This window comes from Geotrypetes seraphini, chromosome 4 (assembly GCF_902459505.1).
Source record: "Geotrypetes seraphini chromosome 4, aGeoSer1.1, whole genome shotgun sequence".
Lineage (NCBI taxonomy): Eukaryota > Metazoa > Chordata > Amphibia > Gymnophiona > Dermophiidae > Geotrypetes > Geotrypetes seraphini.
The window spans coordinates 50,081,170-50,099,251 of NC_047087.1; the positions used below are offsets into that span (position 1 = coordinate 50,081,170).

Below are 18,082 nucleotides of genomic sequence, written 5' to 3' on the forward strand. Positions count from 1 at the left end.
GCTCTGCTCTCTAGACCTCAAAGAAGCATACACTTACATTCCCATCTTATCTGCCCACAGGAAATATCTTTGCTTTCGAGTGGGTTCAACCCATTTCCAGTACAGGGTCCTCCTACCCTTTGGCCTAGCATCAGTACTGAGAGTTTTCACAAAATGCTTGGTAGTAGTGGCTGCAATCCTACAGTCTTGTGGGTTTCATGTATTTCCTTATATAGATGACTGACTAATCAAGGCCTTATCATTAGAGGAAGCTCAGCATGCCATTGATTCCACAGTTCATCTCTTGGAGCTACTGGGATATGCAGTCAACTAGCAGAAGTCACATCTCTAACTAACTCAAACCTTAAGAACATAAGAATAGCCTTACTGGGTCAGACCAATGGTCCAACAAGCCCAGTAGCCCATTATACCATGACAGGTTGGTTCTTTACACACATCTGAAGTTCCTTCTAAAATTCATCTCTGAATTTCATTTCAACCAGTCCACAGTTCTACCTATATTCTTTCTGAAATCTAATTCTCACCCTGGTGAGGCAGCTCTTCATTCATTGGACTGTAAATGTGCACTGGCTTATGTCTTGAATCACACCAAGCCTCATAGAACTACCATTCTCTATGTCGTTCGAGCTTAACAGATTTGGAACTCCTGTCATTAAGAAGAGCACCATCTCCACATGACTGGTGGACTGTATCTCTTTTCCATATGCTTGGGTTGGGCTGATGCTTGAAGGCCATGTCCCTGCTCATAAATTTTGAGCTATGGTGACTTCAGTAGCCCATCTTCATTCCACATGGCTGACGGACTGTATCTCCTTTGCATATGTTCAAGTTGGGCTGATGCTTGAAGGCCATTTCACTGCTCAAGTTTGAGCTATGGCGACTTCAGTAGCCCATCTTCATTCCAAACCTACCGAGGACACCTGTAAGGCAGCCTCTTGGTCCTCAATCCATACCTTCACTTCCCATTACTGTTTGGAGAGTCATTCCAGATGGGACAGTCAGTTGTGTAAGCAGTTCTGTAAAATTTATTCTCTTCTTAAATGCCAACTTTCCTCCAACTACCATGGCTCATGGTAGTTCCAGTGTAATTGGTGTGCCATTCTGGACAAGAGGGTGATTTTCCTATTGCCGCAAACTCTGCAGAAGGAATCCACTATGGATTTTTTCCTGTAACTCTCTTACTTCACTGAGAGTTCTACTGCCACCTACAGTTTTTTTTCTTCTGCACGCAAATCTAAAGGAGTGTTTCTGTTCTGCTTTCCCTTTTTCTTTATTTTACTCAATGTTTTTCAGTAAATTTTTGCTGGTTTCAGTGCTCGGAGCTTTCCAATTTCGAGGTCAGCTCTGCCTTAGTGGAAGAGAAGCAGACTGAGGTCTGGAGCTGTCAGGCCAATTCCTTGTGGTTCCTGTTACCCAGTCTGCAACATAATCTCTTGTTACCACTAACCCTCTTCTTAGAGGTATAATTCAATATCTTGGGAGTCCCAGATGTGAGAATATAATGGCTGCTAATCCTCAGAGAAAGCAAAGTTACTCATCTGTACTAGGTGTTCTCCGAGGGCAGCAGGCATATATTCTTACAACCCTCCCACTTCCCCTAGTTGGCTTCTTAGCTATCTTACCAAACTGCAGGTCCCGCACGACGACATCAGGTGGGAAGGCACCAGCATGTGCACATTGCAGGCAGTCTTAAAGATTTAAAGTGACACAACACTTTTGACTATCCGTGCCGGGATCCATGGATGACATTATCCAGATGGGAAAATAAATGCCTGCTTTCCTCAGAGAACACCTGCTACATCTGAGTAACTGTGCTGTGATTAAGGTGTCACATCTTCAAAATTCCTGAGCCAAATAAATCTGGAGATCTCATGCTGCAGAAAATACATTGGGGGCAAGGAGGAATATGGTCTCGGTTTTGCCCACATTTTTCCTTGATATCACATTTTGGACATTTCCAAATTATTGCAGAATACAAACATATTCTTTCTAAGAGTTTCTGGTTATGGGGAGGAGGAAGGGGATAAATATGCATCTCCATTTAACTTATGAAGCTTCCATGTTAAATTTTTTATTTTCTACACTGATCTCCTTATTTCTTTGTAGTGTATTGATCTTGCTGTTCATTTCTTTTGTGCCCTTTTTACTTTCAGTGCATCTTTTTTCTTTTTTTATGTTTCAGACATTAATTTCTGGAGCAGTGGTTGAGCAACTTGATTTCCTTAGGATCAATGAAACAGAAGAGTAAGGGGTCATTTGGGAAATTAAATGATGTGCACTTTTTATTAAAATAAAATGTGACCTATATAAAACACACTTTTTTTTTTTTTTTTTAAAGACTTCCTGAATTCAAAAGTTTTGAAGAGCTTGAACTTCCCAAACATTCAAAAGTCAAAAGACAGACAAGCACACCCAATGTTTCTGAACTGGAGCAACAAGCAGAGATTAACATCAACGACTGGAAAAACAAGCCAACCTATGAAATTCTCCAAAAACTCAATGTAAGGAGAACCAAAAATACATATTTTAGATGAAGCTTGGGAAACTGTATTGTATTTCTCTTCCCAATATGGTACTGAGCTTTACTGCTACAAAAGGCCATTTACTGGGTGTGATGTGGTAGGGTTAGCGCAGTGGTCTCCAACTTTTTCCATGAAGGGGCTGCAAAGTGGACACGAGAGAGCTTTCAGGCCAACCAAAAAATTTTAGGCTTACAGATGCAATTTTAAATACTAAATTTGATTCTAGAATCATACACCATCCAACAGTACAACAACATGCAGGTAAGTGCAAGGGATGAGGATGCCCACGACACAATCACTATATTCTATTGCTGCCTGTCAGCCCAGCTTGGTTCAAAGTACCATAGACCTTTTCTAATTTTCAAATATATCAAGCCAGTGTTAAAATGGGGAGGTGTATGTTCACCATTAAACCTGTAATTCCCCTTTACTTAGGTTTCTGGGACAGCTGGAGCAGAGGTGCTTCATCAGCAGGTTTTTGCCACTACTGTGAGCAGAGAAAAAGCCCCTTGAAACTTGTGTGTGACTACATGGTCACATTGATGTGCAATATTTGTGTGACTGCAATTGCTCATGACCCAGCAGAGATTTACAGGGGTCGCTGTATATGAGGCTGCAAAAATAGATTATGGGGGCTATATTCGACCCTGGGTCCATGTGTTGGAGACCACTGGGTTAGAGATAACACCAACAGGCAGAGGCATATTAATAGGTCAAACTGCGTGATAGTCCAGGATGCAAAGTTGAGGAAGAATTGTTTAAATTGAGGGTAATAAAGGACTCTTCAGCCCCCAGAGAGCAGAAATCAGACCTGGACATTGAACCCAGATCTTCTATATTGGCCTTGAATCACCAGCCTGGACCCCAGTCTTGAGAATTTTTTTATAAATGTGCACTGGAATCTGTTATGAGTTATTTATGCCAAATGTTTTTTTCATTGTTAGGACTGCAATTGTTTAGCCAGTCAGGCAATTCTTTTAAGTATTCTCCTTAAGAGAGACGGACCACATTTTATCACCAAAGAAGGTGAGTGTTTCTTCTACATTAATTGTTTCTATTCAAGAAAAGTACACCATTGTTATTTTAGTGCATATGAATAATAGAGAAAAATATTTTGAAACAGTATTTGGTTTTAGTGAAAGCCAAGTGCACATCAGATGCCAGACTAGAATAATTAACTATACATAAAAATGCTTTGGTTCATTATGGGTTTTGTAATGATAGGTTGTCATCATAGCAGGCAGTGAAAGGTATTTGTTATTGCTGTAATGTATTTAAATTGAAACATTAGTAATTACTTTTAAAGATAAGTAAGTTTATTTGAATTGGTGGGGACGAAGAGGAAGAGAAGGTTTTTTAGATTTAGCTCACATCCTTTCGGACCCCAGAAGTCTTCATTCTGCAGTATCCCACCTATGCAGGAAGAGGAAGTAGCTGCAGAATTAATACTTTCAGGGCAAGCTGATGGCCGCAGGCTCATTTCGATGCCACTGCCGGCTTCCCGAAGATTTAAAATTACAGCAGCTGGGACTCACGAGAACTGACGGCAGCCATTCACAAAGCCACGCAGGGCCAGGCAGGAGCGTGGAAAGCTCGTTCCTGACCTGTGCACCTCTTGCCACGAAATAGGACGAGACAGCTGTCTAGTGAGGGAGGGATTTAAGGGGGATTTAAAAAGGTACGGGGGGATGATTTAAAAAGGTACAGGGGATGATTTAATAAGGTACGGGGGGGATGATTTAAAAAAGGTACTGGGGGATGATTTTAAAAAGTACGCGGGGGTAAAAAATTGTTAGTCGGCTGGGATGGATCCCTCCTGTCCTGGCCTACCACTAGACCACCAAAAGGGGTACAGGGCAGAGCAGTGGGACAGGGTACAAAGCCTGGCTAGGAGAGGGGCTGGCAGCATAGCCTGGTAGGGCAGGGAGGGAAGGGGGCTGGCTGCAGAGCTTAGCAGGAAAGGGGGCTTGGTTCAGAGCCTGGCAGGGAGGAGGGGACAGGGTGCAGAGCCTGGCAAGGAATGTGGGGAGCGGTTGTAACCCTTTACTTCTACTAAGACTAAGGGGTCCTTTTATTAAGGTGCGCATTTAGCATGCGCTAATCTTTAGCGCGCGCTACATCGGTTAGCATACCTAAATAAAAGGACCCCTAAGTATCTTAATAACAAATTCAGCCCGCGACATACTGTATTTTCTTGCAGAAAATTACGGTACTACCGGTTCCTCCTCTACATACAAGGATGTCAAAGCAGAAAAGACTAGCATATAAAATTCCTTTTAAACTGGAAGTAGTAAAATATTCTAAGGAACATGGAAACAGAGCAGGGGAGAGACATTTTGGGCCACCTGCAACTGAAAAAATGATAAGAGAGTGGAGGAAACAGGAGGATCAGCTGCAAAAAGTAGATAAAAGTAAGCACACTTCACGTGAGCCTGCTGCAAAGTGGCCACAGTTAGAGGTAGACATGAAAGAATGGATCACATGTCACCAGAATAATGGCTTCTCAGTTTCTACAAATGATAATATATGAAGCCAAACGCATTGCTGTAGAGAAAGGCATTCAGGATTTTACTGTATCACCATCGTGGTGCTACAGATTTATGAGGCGATGTGGCCTTGTTATGCACACCAGAACTAGAATTGCACAAAAAATGCCAAAAGAATATGAATCTAAGATTCTGTCTTTTCATAAATTTGTAATTGATGTAAGGAAGAAAAATGATTTTGAAATTGACCAGATTGGAAATATGGATGAAGTCCCCCTAACCTTTGATGTGTCATCTAATAAGACTGTTGATCTGAAAGATGCCAAAACTATAACTGTGAAAACCTCAGGACATGAGAAAACACATTACACGGTTGTGTTGTCCTGCTGTGCTGATGGCACCAAATTGCCACCGATGTTAATTTTCAATAGGAAAAACTTTCCAAAAGAAGTGATTCCACAAGGAGTTGTTATGCATGTTCATGAGAAAGGATGGATGGATGAAAATGGAATGAGAGTATGGGTTGAAAAAGTGTGGCCCAAATGTCCTGGAGGGCTTCTGAAAAAACCTGCTTTATTAGTGCTTGACCAGTTTAGAGCACATATTAGCGAAACTACAAAAAAACGCTTTAAAGAAGTGAAGACTCATCAAGCTGTAATTTCTGGGGGTCTTGCTAGCTAGTTGCAACCTCTCGGCATTTCCATCAACAAACCATTTGAAGTCTTTATGCGAGAAGAGTGGAACAAATGGATGGCTACTAGTAATCATGATCAGACACCTACTGGATGAATGAAGAGGCCCACTATCACTCAAGTTTGTGAATGGGTTAAAACATCATGGCACTCAGTAAAGGACAAAACCGTTGCACGGTCATTCAAAAAAATGTAGCATTAGCAGTGCCTTAGATGGAACTGAAGATAGTATCATATATGAAGATAGCGAAGAAAGTGATGTCAGTGATTGTGAGCAACTGAGCTTCTTAAATTCTGACACTAGTGATGATGAGTTCTTGGGGTTTCCAGAAAACTAGAAGAGTACTTGAACCTTAAAGTCTTTCCTCATTTGTTAATGACAGTGATGATGGTTCTTAATACTGCTGTTGGTTGAAATATTATTCTGTTATATTTTATTAAATATATTAGTACACCATTTGGTTCTGAATGTTTTTTTTCTTGGTTTTCCTCCTCTAAACTTAGGTGCATCTTATGGTCAGGTGTGTCTTATGGAGTGAAAAATATGGTATCTAAGTTCATAAGTAATATCAGTGGAAGAAGTGGGATTTGAGCTGCATCTTCATGGTTCTCAAACCATTGAGTGAACCATTAGGCCACTTTTCCACAGCTTATGTATGTAATGGTGAAAGATTAATTGTATAATCAAAATAGAGACCAATCAACATCAGGCTCTTCTCACTTTTATTCTAAGGCCCAAGGGTGTGCTTAGAGAATTGGCATTGTTGAATGATTGAAAATTATAATGCTTTTATCATTAAATGCTCCTATAATAACTTAGGTGGACTATCATAGAAGAAAATTCCACATCAATAAGGAATTAAACAAATGATTCCTCTTTTCTAGGGAAGTGTTTGGCGCAGTGGTTAGAGCTATAGCCTCGGCACCTGAGGTCGTATGTTCAAATTCCACACTTCTCCTTGTGACCCTAGGCAAGTCACTTAATCTCCCAATGTCCCAGGTGGAAAAGTCATAAAAACTGCCTTATTTGACAGATATATCACCTAAACAGTATCTACACCAACACTAATTCCAATTCTATTATTCCTAATATGTCCCCTCTGAAATTCTTAACAAACTGTATATTGTAATTCGCTGCATTTTTAAGATTCTACATACTATAATCTCACTGACTATCTGCATATTGTAACTCGCTGATTGTCCAGCTGTCTTCAATGTGAACCGCCTAGAAGTTGCACAATTATGGCGGTATAGAAGAATAAAGTTATTATTATTATTAGCTAGGGACAGATAGGGAAAATGCTTGAGCACCTGAATGTAAACCACTTAGGCTATAAGTGGTATATAAATACTAAAAATAAACATAAATAAATAAAATCCTTTCATAGTTGATTTTAAATAACTGTTTCAATTTCAAAATAGGCATTTAAAAAAAAAAAATAACCTCAAAAACTCATCTTCAACAACTGTAATCACAGATGTTAATTTGCCGACACATTCATGTTTCAAGGCAACAGCCCTGCTTCAGGGAAAACCTCATCGAGTTTACTGGTCCACAACTTTATAATTCTCACTCCATGTTCTTTACTGCAATCAATTCCATCTCTACTGCAGATATAAAATAAAATAGCATCAGAGTGTCCTGTGTATCAAATCACTTAACTCACAACAAATCAGAATTACAACTTCAAATCGGTGTCATCCAGTCCTAGCCAAATGGTTAAAGCAATAGGATGAGAACCAGAGAAGCTGAGTTCAAATCCCATTGCAGCTTCTTGTGACTTTGAGCAGTCACTTAGCCCTCTATTGCCTCAGATATAAACTTAGATTATAAGCCCTTCAGGGACAGGTGTATACTTTATCTGGAGGTAACACCTTGAACTACAATTGAAAAATGTGTGAGCCAAATAAATAATAATAACAATAATTCAGTGTAGCTGTTTCAGATGGTAAATTGGTATATGTTCAATGTGTCACATCTAATGGCCCTACCTCCAGTACAAGTGAAGTGTATTTCTGTGGAACAGGTTTGATACTAGTAAATTTAGTTTTGAATATTAAAAGCATCCATTCATAAATCATTATCCTTTATATATTGTTACTTAGGTACTGTTTATGATCAGATAGAAAGAATCTATAGAAGATCTGGCAGCAAAAAGCTCTGGTATGTGTATATCCATTTTTCTGGCCTTAATAATTTATTGTTTTGATATACCAATAATGAAAACATTCCAGCTTCTACAGCAAGGCAGCTTGAGTTTCTCATAAATTATTGAGATTGTAGTGCAGGGGCATCCATGTTATTTCAATTTTGAACCACATAATCAGAAATTCATATGTGCAGGCCACATGATCAGAAACCCATGCATCTATAGGTTATATTAAATATTTACCCTCCCCACCCCCTTTTTACAAAACCGCGTTAACTGTTTTTAGCGCAGGCTGGCACGCTGCATGCTCTGCGCTGCTCCCAACAGTCATAGGAACTCTGAGTGTCGGGATCAGCGCAGAGCATTTAGCGCACCGGCCTGCGCTAAAAGCCACCATTGCGGTTTTGTGAAAAGGGGGGGGGGGGGGCTTTAGTTTGCTATGATTCACATTCATCAAAATCTGCATCTTGTTTTGAAATTTTTACTTTTTCTCCACCAAATGGCTCTGCAATTCTTTAAAATCATGTATGCTAGCTAATTGGATAATTTTATTCTGATAACAAAAAATTGCAGGGAGGCCACATCCCAAGGACAGGAGGGCTGAATTTAGCCTATAGACTACACGTTTGATATTGGTATTTGATATTGATATTTATAAATGAGGGTCAACGAAACAGTTGCAGGTGACTTATTTTTATTGGAATCCGTAAATATATTTGTCTCTTGTTTTCAAGAGCTATATTTCACCAAGGAAAGTTATTTAGACCAGTAAAGATATAAGTATATGAAAATAGAACAGTTAAAATAAAGATTGATCTAGCTCTCTCTTAAGTTAAGGATTTATAACCAAGCATCAAAAGAGCTTAAATTATTATGGGCCATTATAGGGTTTTATTGTACACCTAAGAAAAAGGTGTTAAAACCCCTTACCTCTACAGTCTATTCCCCCATTATCATGTGAGCTATGGTTAGTACAGTAGAGTCTTGATTATGTAACGTAAATGGGACTAGCCCATTTTTGGATAACTGAAAAGTCAGCTAACATGAAATACATTAACATTGCATAGAAAATGTGTATTTGAAGTGGTGCAAAGAAAGCAGGAAAAGCCAATCATTTCTAAGTGCTGCAGTAAACAAAGCCAAACAAAGATAGATACCGCCCTTCCACTGAATCAGACACCAAGAAAGTGTTAAAAAAAAAAGCAAGCCATGATGATGTCTTTGGAGGTCTGTCAGATTAACAAAGGCAATCTAGATGCTACTGTAGTTGGAGTCAAAGAAGAACATGAAAAAGAAATAACATTTAAAGACTGTGTTGAACAATTCTCTGAAGCAGATTTCTGGTGAATCTAGTGAATCAGAAAGTTGCTAGACTGATTGTTCTAGAAACCCAAGTACCGTATATACTCGAATATAAACCAGGATTTTTTTGGGCCAAAAATTGGCCCAAAAATGGGGGTCCCAGTTTATATTCTGGTCATCCCCCAGTGACCACCCGAAACCCTCCCGGACTTCCTGCAGGTCTGCCTTAGGCCGGGACAGGAGGGATCCCTCCGTCTACTGCCCCTAGCAATTACCACCCTTCCTCGCGTTCCTGTGTGTTTGTTCCCTGGTGGTCCAGCGTGTATCCCTCACTGAAATCCTCAAGAAGATTGTCAAGGTAAGCAGCTAGCGGCGCACCCAGGCCGGCACGCAGCAGCAAGCTTTTCATGCTGCTGGCCGGCCCTGCACCGCTCCTTGATAGGCTGCAGTGAGAACCGCAAATCCTGCAAGAATATGCAGCAGCCTATCAAGGAGTGGTGCAAGGCTGGCCGGCAGCACGAAAAGCTCGCTGCTGCGTGCCGGCCTGGGTGCACCGCTAACTGCTTACCTTGACAATCTTCTTGAGGATTTCAGCACAGGATACACGCTGGACCACCAGGGAACACACAGGTACACGAGGGAGGGAAGGAAGAAGGGCGGTAATTGCTAGTGTCGGCCGGGGCAGGAGACAGGAAGGCTCTCTCCTGTCCCGACCTACCACTAGGTGGTTTATGTTAAGGGGAATGGTTAGTTTGCTGACTGGGTTAGAGGGCAGAGAGGAGTATGGGACAATCAAGCTATTGTGATGAGGTTGGCTCTTTTTATGGGGCAGAGGGTACAGGGAAGGGTGCTTGGTTCACAGTCTGGTAGGGAATGGGACTGAGTGCAGGGCAGGGAGGGAAGGGAGCTGCGTGCAGAACTTGGCAGGGGGGGGTTGAGTGCAGAACCTTGCAGGGGAGGGTGTGACAGAGTGGACACTGGGTGCAGATCCTGGTAGGGCATGGCACTTGAATATTAAGCCCCCGACTTATATTCGAGTCAACCGTTTTTCCTCCTTTTGGGGGGGGTGGGAGGTCTCGACTTACATTCAAGTATATGCAGTATTCCATTCGTTCGCCGAATATGGCTCTAAAACGGTATGTGCTTTTTTTCACTCTGTCATGCCAATGTGCTTCATTCATTCCCTTTCTTGAAGTTTGAGAGGGATTCACTTGCAGTATCTATTCAGTCCTTGAAGCCTGTACTAAATGTACCAACAGAAAGTTATTACCAGACACAATAGAGCAGGGCTGCCCAAGTCCGGTCCTCGAGATCTACTGGCAGGCCATGTTTTCAGGATATCCACAATGAATATGCATGAGAGAGAGATTTGGAAACCAAGAAAGCAGTGAAGGCAAATCTCTCTCATGCATATTCATTGTGGATATCCTGAAAACCTGGTCTGCCAGTAGATCTTGAGGACCAGACTTGGGCAGCCCTGCAATAGAGTTTCTTAGAAACGCTTGCCTACATGGAGCCCAACTGAGTTAACAGGTTTATTTAATATATACGTACCTACTTGTAAAATTGGTGTAATTAAAAGCATTGAAAACTATTTGTTACAATATGACGAAATTTTATGTAATGCACTATGAAATGAAATTTTAGTAATGCTCAAGAATTACATGAGCATCACTAAAGGTTATAATGTTCTAAAGAGGATGTTTATGTGGCAAGTATACCTGTCGCTTGTGGCAGTTTTTCTGATTAATTTTCTTTGTTGAATGTCCTCATTTGCTAAACTTAAGTAATACTTTTCAGATTTATATCTAAGCACACAGACTTCAGTGTATCAAGTAATTGTCCTGCTGAAGAGAAATGTCATTATAACAAAGAAGCAAGTAATTTGTGTATCTGCCAAGAAATCATTCCATTTTTACTTTAGCAGAATTGTGTAGCATAAAATGCATCCCCCAACATAAAGGGGTTACTTACTAATGGTGCACCAACACCATTAATGCCCTACAACAAATAATGCATGTTAACCACATTAATGTACACTGTTAATAAATGTCCCTCAAAGTTATTAATCAAATCTCAGCAGTATTAATTTTGGCTGGCTGGGTAATTATGGGGGTTTGTATCAATAGTCTCCTTAACATTGCCCGTGGATAGTCACAGGTCTGTTTTTGGAGGAGAGTTGATGTGACCAAGTTTTTCTCTTTATTTTTCTGTTGTGCTTGTCGTGTGAACTACCTAGGATGGTGGTGCGCTACACTGCTGCTTTTACAAAGAAATTTGCTTCCTCTATAGCCCCACATATTACCACTATGCTGGTACATGGGAAGCAGGTAAAATGCACAGAGATTTGAAGCAGTGAAGCTTGCAATGTGTTTGTATTTTTGTATGTAGCTAATGTATTTCTGAGAAATAAATGCTTTGCACTTTGCATCCCACAAATGCTTTCACATAAAAAGCAATCCATCCATTTGTGCTACTGTATAATGTACTAACTGTATTCATGCTATATCTTTGTCCTTTCATTAAACTATATCTTTGTCCTTTCATTAAAAATATTTTATTTAGATTAAAACCATTTTGCTCTCTAGGCCTAACGACTTTGTCAGGTGGTAAGAAAGGAGGTAGTTTCTAAAAGGCCACATTGTTTGAAGGTTTGCAGGTACTTTTGTATCCACAGACTTTCAGACTAGTTTCCAAAAATAAAGTATCCTAATGTCTTCCCTTTGAACATTAGATTCAGCAATGCCCACATGTACGTTCCCTTATCTTAACTGTAGGTACAAGTATAATCTGGAAAGTCTAGGTGAGAAAAATCCTCAGGAATACCCCCCTCCACACACACCTTGGAGCTAATTCTGCTGTATGTGCCTTGTGAAATTTTGACCTGATTTAGAGTTGAGGGGTGGGCAGTTCTCAGCCTCTGGAATTTTACTAAGTATATCTCTAGTTACCTAGGCCCTGATGCTTGAAACTTCGACAAACGGTAGTAAATACCATGTTGGGAGCAATTTTTTTTTTTAATCAGGTGATGCTCAACACAATAGCATGCAAATTATATGTATGCTATTAGTGCGGAACAGCCCCGGTAAAAGGAGACGGAACCGTGCCTGGCGCCTGCTTAAAATAGCACAGTGCTAGGCCCAGCTCCTCCCCATCCCTGTTGGCTCCATCCTTTATTTTCCTGTCGCAGCTACTGCTCTCCCTCCTGTATCCTCATCTTGATTGTGGCGCTAAAGCCGGCAGGGAGAGCAGGGGGCTGCGTGCTTAGCTGTGGGGTTTTATTTTGGGGGGGTGGGGAGGGTGCAGCTTTTGTGAGTGTGTTGTGTGAGTGCATAGCACATGCACAACAGCTACTGCAAGAAAAATATAATCAGAAATGGGGGGGTGTTCCCATTCATGCATCACAAGTAAAGCTCATTAGAATACTTATGTGCTCCTTGTAATGCATTTGCTTAGGGTTTTGAGTGGCTGCTACAAGGATTGGTAGCAGCCACAGAGAACCCTTTTAAACATCAGGAGGAAAGTTTCGGAGCCAGTAAGACTGCTTTGACAAGTCTTACTGGCACAGAAACCTTTTGAGCACCGAGGCCCTAGATTCCTTTGAAAAGTAAGCTGCTGCAAATTAAAGAAAGCAATCCTTGAAGTCGTATTTCTCTGTTCAGCTTTCAAACATGAAATATCGCCTAAAGCAAAAGAACTTATTAAAAAATGTCATCAAATAGGTATTTACATGTTCTGTGTTCACTCCTTGGACAGACAATTAACATTTTTACAGCTTGCTGAAGGCACTTGAAAAGAATGGTTAATGCTTTAGGACCTTCTTTTTAAACATGAAAAAAACCCTAATATAGGTATGAAAGAATTAGAAACCTCTTTGCAAAAGGGGTAATACAGAGAAAATCTAAAGCATATTTTCTTCAGAATGTGGAGGAAGGAATGACTTTTCACTTACTAGGCATCAGAAAATACATTGGCCAACAGAGCTTTGTTAAAAATTCACATACTTTATCTGGCCATTCTAATAGACCATTGTGATACATTCACTGCAGAATGAATAGCTAAAGCACTGGTGGTAGCTTTTAATATCTAGTTAAAACAAAAACTTTTATGCTTTAATGCTGATATATTCTGAATTAAAGAGAAAATTGAGGCATGGTGATTAAAACACAAATGAAACTTGTCAACCATTCACAGTACAGCTTTCTCCCAGCCATACTGAAACAAGAACTACTGGATAGGAGCCCAGTTGACTTTGCTTTCTCTGTAGTGTTCTTCGTTTTAAGGCCGTCAGCTCTAAGGTGTGGCTCCCTGATTCTCTTCCCGTAACATACAATCTTCCTTTCATATCCTCTTTCACTTTCTCTGGTACCGAAGCTGAAAATTGCCTTAAATCCTGCCCCATTTTCATGAAACTGTGAGAAAAGCCCAGGTGTTTGGGGCATTGTGGGTGCAAACTTACTGTGAGCCATATGGTGAAGGAACAAAGCGACATAGCAGGCAGTGCTGGCAGCAAGGCTTAAGAGAAAGTGATGGGGGAATTTACTGACCGAGGAGAGAGCTGGCTTGCAGGAGATGGCAGGATGGTGGAGCTGGCTTATGGATAAGTAGGTGCAAGTTGAATTAGGTAAGGGTATACTGGGGAAGTGAGTATGTGAAGGTAGTGGGGGGGGGGGGGGAGGTGCAAGGAGAAGAGTGTATGTGGGAAACAGAGGGTAGAGTGAGGAGAGAGATCTGAGAAACAGATTTCATTTTAGTTACATCAGTCTTTCCAAGTGTGCATTAGCAGCCAGGCCAGATACATCAATAGAAAGGGATTCCCTATCCTGCTGCCCTGATAGCCAGAATGTTACTTTTCCTTTAATGGTCCTGATTCTCATATTGTTGTGGCTCTTTGTGTGAAAATGGCACACTTTTGAAAAATAGTGAAGATAACTGGTTTAATGAGTTCAAATAACATCACGTTGACATATTTAATTTACACAGTAAGAAAATGCCAAAGAAGAGGTGCTGAATTATTTCCTCGGATCAATTATTTTAAAAGTAGAAATTTGAACATAACTATGCATTTGGAAATCATTGGTTGTTGGGATTTTTTTTTTTCTAGTCTTGTAAAGGAACTTAGATGATCTGAATTCATTAAACTTGCATGTTGATACCCAGTAGGACTGCTGTTTTGTTTTTTTGCCCTCAGGTCTGTTGTACGCTGTGCAGCCAGTCTTTTAGGTAAACTAGTGGACAGCCTTGCTCCATCAATTACTAATGTTTTAGTTCAGGGCAAACAGGTAAGTCTGCAATTTTCAGAACTACATTAAAAAATAGAAGAGTTTTTATTTGTGTGTATTTCATTTAATTTCAAAAAGAGAGTCTGGTTTCTTATTTAATTTTATATAAGTAAAACTAGCAATACTGCACAATCTAAGATTACCTTTTTTTATTAAAAGAACCATTTGTAACTAGCTGTTCCATTTAATAAATCCTCAAGTGCCAGTTCAGTTCAAAATCTGACAGCCCTGCTGCCCTGGTGTTATCTGAAGTGTGGTGCTATGTAATCCCACTTGTACACACAAGATTCGGCAAGACTGTAATCAAGCAGATGTGGATTTGTCCTTTCCATTTTCTCCAACACCCTGTTCACTGGAATTTTCTTTTTGCTCTTCCTTCTGCAGTATCATCCTCCTTTCCCCTGCACTCTTCCCCTTGTTGTCGATTTTTTTTTTTTTTTTCTTCTTCTTGCAGCAAATTCCTATCACAGAGCAAATTGGGAGGAATCACGCTGTGTGTCACAGGACAGAAAGAAAATTAAATGCACTTATACAATAGTCATAGCAGCAGTAGTCATACATTTAAAAAACAGCAAGCTATAATACACTTATTAGCTAAACATTTTTAATTTACTTTTAATAAAGGGACTTTATCATCTGTACAAGTCACTTTGTGTGAAACATGGCTTTTCATTGCTTGTTTTCATGCTCATTAGCTTTCTCTACTAACCTACTTCTGTTGTACTTTCCTTGTGATGTGGGTGTATTCTTTTCTCATAACATTTGCACAGCTGCTAGTACTGTTCTTGCATGAGACTGGATGCCAGTGTTTGTCTTTGTACAGCTTACAATGTGATGCCTTGGAGGGTTTAATCTATTTTAAAAGAAATAGCAGATATCATTGTAAGGTAGATTTGAGTATCTCAGATTATGACAATATTTTTGTCTTCTATTGGGTTGTACAGAATAGATCTTTAAAATTTGAAGCCCTGGACGGCTTATTTTATTTCACGGGAAGATGAATAGTCTGGGTTTAGTGGGAAGTAAATGAGTATTCTATTAAAATGATACTCTATCCTAGGCAGACACTCCTTAATTCTATAACAGTGTGTCTAAAGTTAAGTGCCATTTGTAAGTGTATATTTATAGAATGCTAGCACTCAGGCATGTGAATGTATATACAGTACACTTAATTGCTAGCTGTATCTACAACAGTATTTTATAGCCTTAGCACATAAATGCAAGGAGATATATACATGGACAGAGCATGGGTAGGGCCGACATTTACATGCTCAACATACAGAATAAGAACATAAGACTAGCCAATGGTCTATCAAGCCAAGTAGCCCTTTCTCACGGTGGCCAATCCAGGTCACTAGTACCTGGCCAAAACCCAAGGTGTAGCAATATTCCATGCTACCGATACAGAGCCTACCTGCCATATTTAAGTATGCCCATTTACGCATGCTATAGACTAGGGATCTCAAAGTCCCTCCTTGAGGGCCGCAATCCAGTCGGGTTTTCAGGATTTCCCCAATGAATATGCATTGAAAGCAGTGCATGCACATAGATCTCATGCATATTCATTGGGGAAATCCTGAAAACCCGACTGGATTGCGGCCCTCGAGGAGGGACTTTGAGACCCCTGCTATAGACCTTGCATAAGTGGGCATGCATAAATATAGGCGTGCTTCTGCTAAGGATGTAGTTATCAGTGTGGTCAAACTTTAAGACATGTTACGTTACCACATACTTGTGCTGTTGTAGCACAGATCCCATTTTATTCAATGATTCCCAGTTACTGATAATGTCTTAATGGTAGTCTACATTGATCCTCTCCCCATTGTTCTTATAGAATAGGTGCAACTATAGTTTGGCACTCGCTTACAGAATTGCCCTTATTGTGCAGAGACCTGTAAAATGCAGCTGCAACCCAATGACTCCGCTGTCTATTGGAAGAACATTTTTCAAATGTTATCTTCTTTGCATGAACTGTTAAATAGAAATAACAAGCTGATAGATTTCAGTTGTTAACAAGGTACTACTTGGTCTCAGTTTATATTATATCCGAGGATAATCAAATCACAGAATGAGCTTTAGAATGTTTGTGACTGATATTTGGTGAGGGGGAAGTGGGAGCGTAGGGGGAAGAAAGGGAGGCTGACACTATAACATAAAGTTCCAGACTTTGTAGTCTTCAGTAATGAGCTGAAAAGACTGTGGGCTCCTTTTATCAAGATGTGCTAGTGGGGTTAGCGCGTTAGACATTTCATCACGCGCTAACCCCCGCAGCAAGCCAAAAAACTAGCACCGCATCAATGGAGGCATTAGCGACTAGCGCGGCAGGTGGTTTAATGCGCAGAATTCCGCGCGTTAAACCCCTACCGGCAGCTTGATAAAAGGAGCCCTCTATATAAAAAAAGTAAATAGATAGCACATCAAAAAATAACAAAAAAAAACTAGAAGAAAACACCTAAATATTTAAGATATCTGCATTCTAATGACTGTGGTGATGACCCATATGATAATAATGACTGCATGTAATAAGTAATCTTCAATAGTTTTTCTTTTTGTTACTGAAGTGTTGTCATGAGCCATTGTATAAAATTAATTCATTAAGACCTACAATTTTCAGTATTCTAGATTTTTTAAAAATCCTGGTTATTTACAATATCTTATAGGTAACCATTGGGGTTTTTGGCCATGAAGAAGAGGTTATTTCAAACCCATTGTCTCCAGGAGTAATTAAGGACATCATCTACAACAAGTGCAGCCCCCATGACGAGCGAGAAGCTGTTTTACAGCAAGAACTTGTCATTCATATTGGCTGGATCATCTCAAACTCTCCTGAGCTTTTCAGTGGCATGCTAAAAATACGAATTGGGTTAGTATGATGCCTTTGTTTGTCATCCTGTAGTGGTTTAAAAAAGGAATGACTGTATTCATCTATAGCCTAGTCTTTTGCTAGGTGCTAATTGTCAAATATACCAAAACACAAGTAAATATAAAATCTGTGTGTTCATACCAGGGTTCAACTCAGAGATGCACATTAATGGAGTAATTTTGTAAAGATTTTTCAGAGCGTAACGTGTGTTTTACACACACAAAGAGCTTTTATAAAATTTTGTAACCTCATACAAAAATATGCAAATGAAAAGGATCCTCATTATATAACAGGTTCTCAACCCAGCCCTTGGGACATACCAAGCCAGTCTGTTTTCAGGATATCTACAATGAATATGCACGAGTTAAAATTTGCATGCATTGCCTTCAAGGCATACAAATTTATCTCATGCATATTTTTTGTGAGTACCTGAAAACCTAACTGGCTTGGTGTGTCCCGAGGACTGGGTTGAGAACCCCTGCTCTATAACATGGCATTTGAATTTCAATTGCACACATAAATTTATAGAATGCTAGAACTTATGCAGATACATGTACACGTACACTTAGCTGAGCACTCTTGTGCTATTCTCTAAATGATGTGTGTGCACTTAGAGGTCCATTTTCAATAGGACGTAGTTTTATTTGGGACACTGTTGAAACTTAATAGTCCAATTGACAAATATCAAACTAGACTTCTTATTATTATGACTGAGGTGGCCATGCAATTAATAACTAGAAACTGGAAAAATTGGGGTAGGTTGAATTTTTCTTTTTGGTGGGAAA

At 40.0% G+C, this 18,082-nt stretch overlaps 1 protein-coding gene and 1 long non-coding RNA gene across 6 annotated transcripts in view; one reads left to right on the forward strand and one right to left on the reverse strand.

Annotated features, from left to right (window-relative positions):
* PHKB (phosphorylase kinase regulatory subunit beta) overlaps positions 1-18,082 on the forward strand; it is a 379,505-nt gene that overhangs the window by 319,704 nt on the left and 41,719 nt on the right. For 4 of the 5 annotated variants that reach the window (XM_033940811.1, XM_033940816.1, XM_033940815.1 and 1 more), the window contains 6 exons: positions 2,183-2,244; positions 2,339-2,501; positions 3,467-3,548; positions 7,807-7,864; positions 14,344-14,434; positions 17,095-17,297. In XM_033940811.1, the coding sequence (XP_033796702.1) occupies positions 2,183-2,244; positions 2,339-2,501; positions 3,467-3,548; positions 7,807-7,864; positions 14,344-14,434; positions 17,095-17,297 (659 nt within the window). Of the gene's footprint in view, positions 1-2,182; positions 2,245-2,338; positions 2,502-3,466; positions 3,549-7,806; positions 7,865-11,391; positions 11,483-14,343; positions 14,435-17,094; positions 17,298-18,082 lie in introns of all 5 variants that reach the window. The other variant, XM_033940814.1, reaches the window with a different exon arrangement.
* Positions 14,877-18,082, reverse strand: part of LOC117358924 — a 63,599-nt gene continuing 60,393 nt past the window's right edge. The window contains exons 2-3 of the long non-coding RNA XR_004539120.1: positions 15,144-15,287; positions 14,877-14,925 (exon numbers count right to left, since the gene is read on the reverse strand). This is a non-coding gene — a long non-coding RNA (uncharacterized LOC117358924). The remainder of the gene's footprint in view (positions 14,926-15,143; positions 15,288-18,082) is intronic.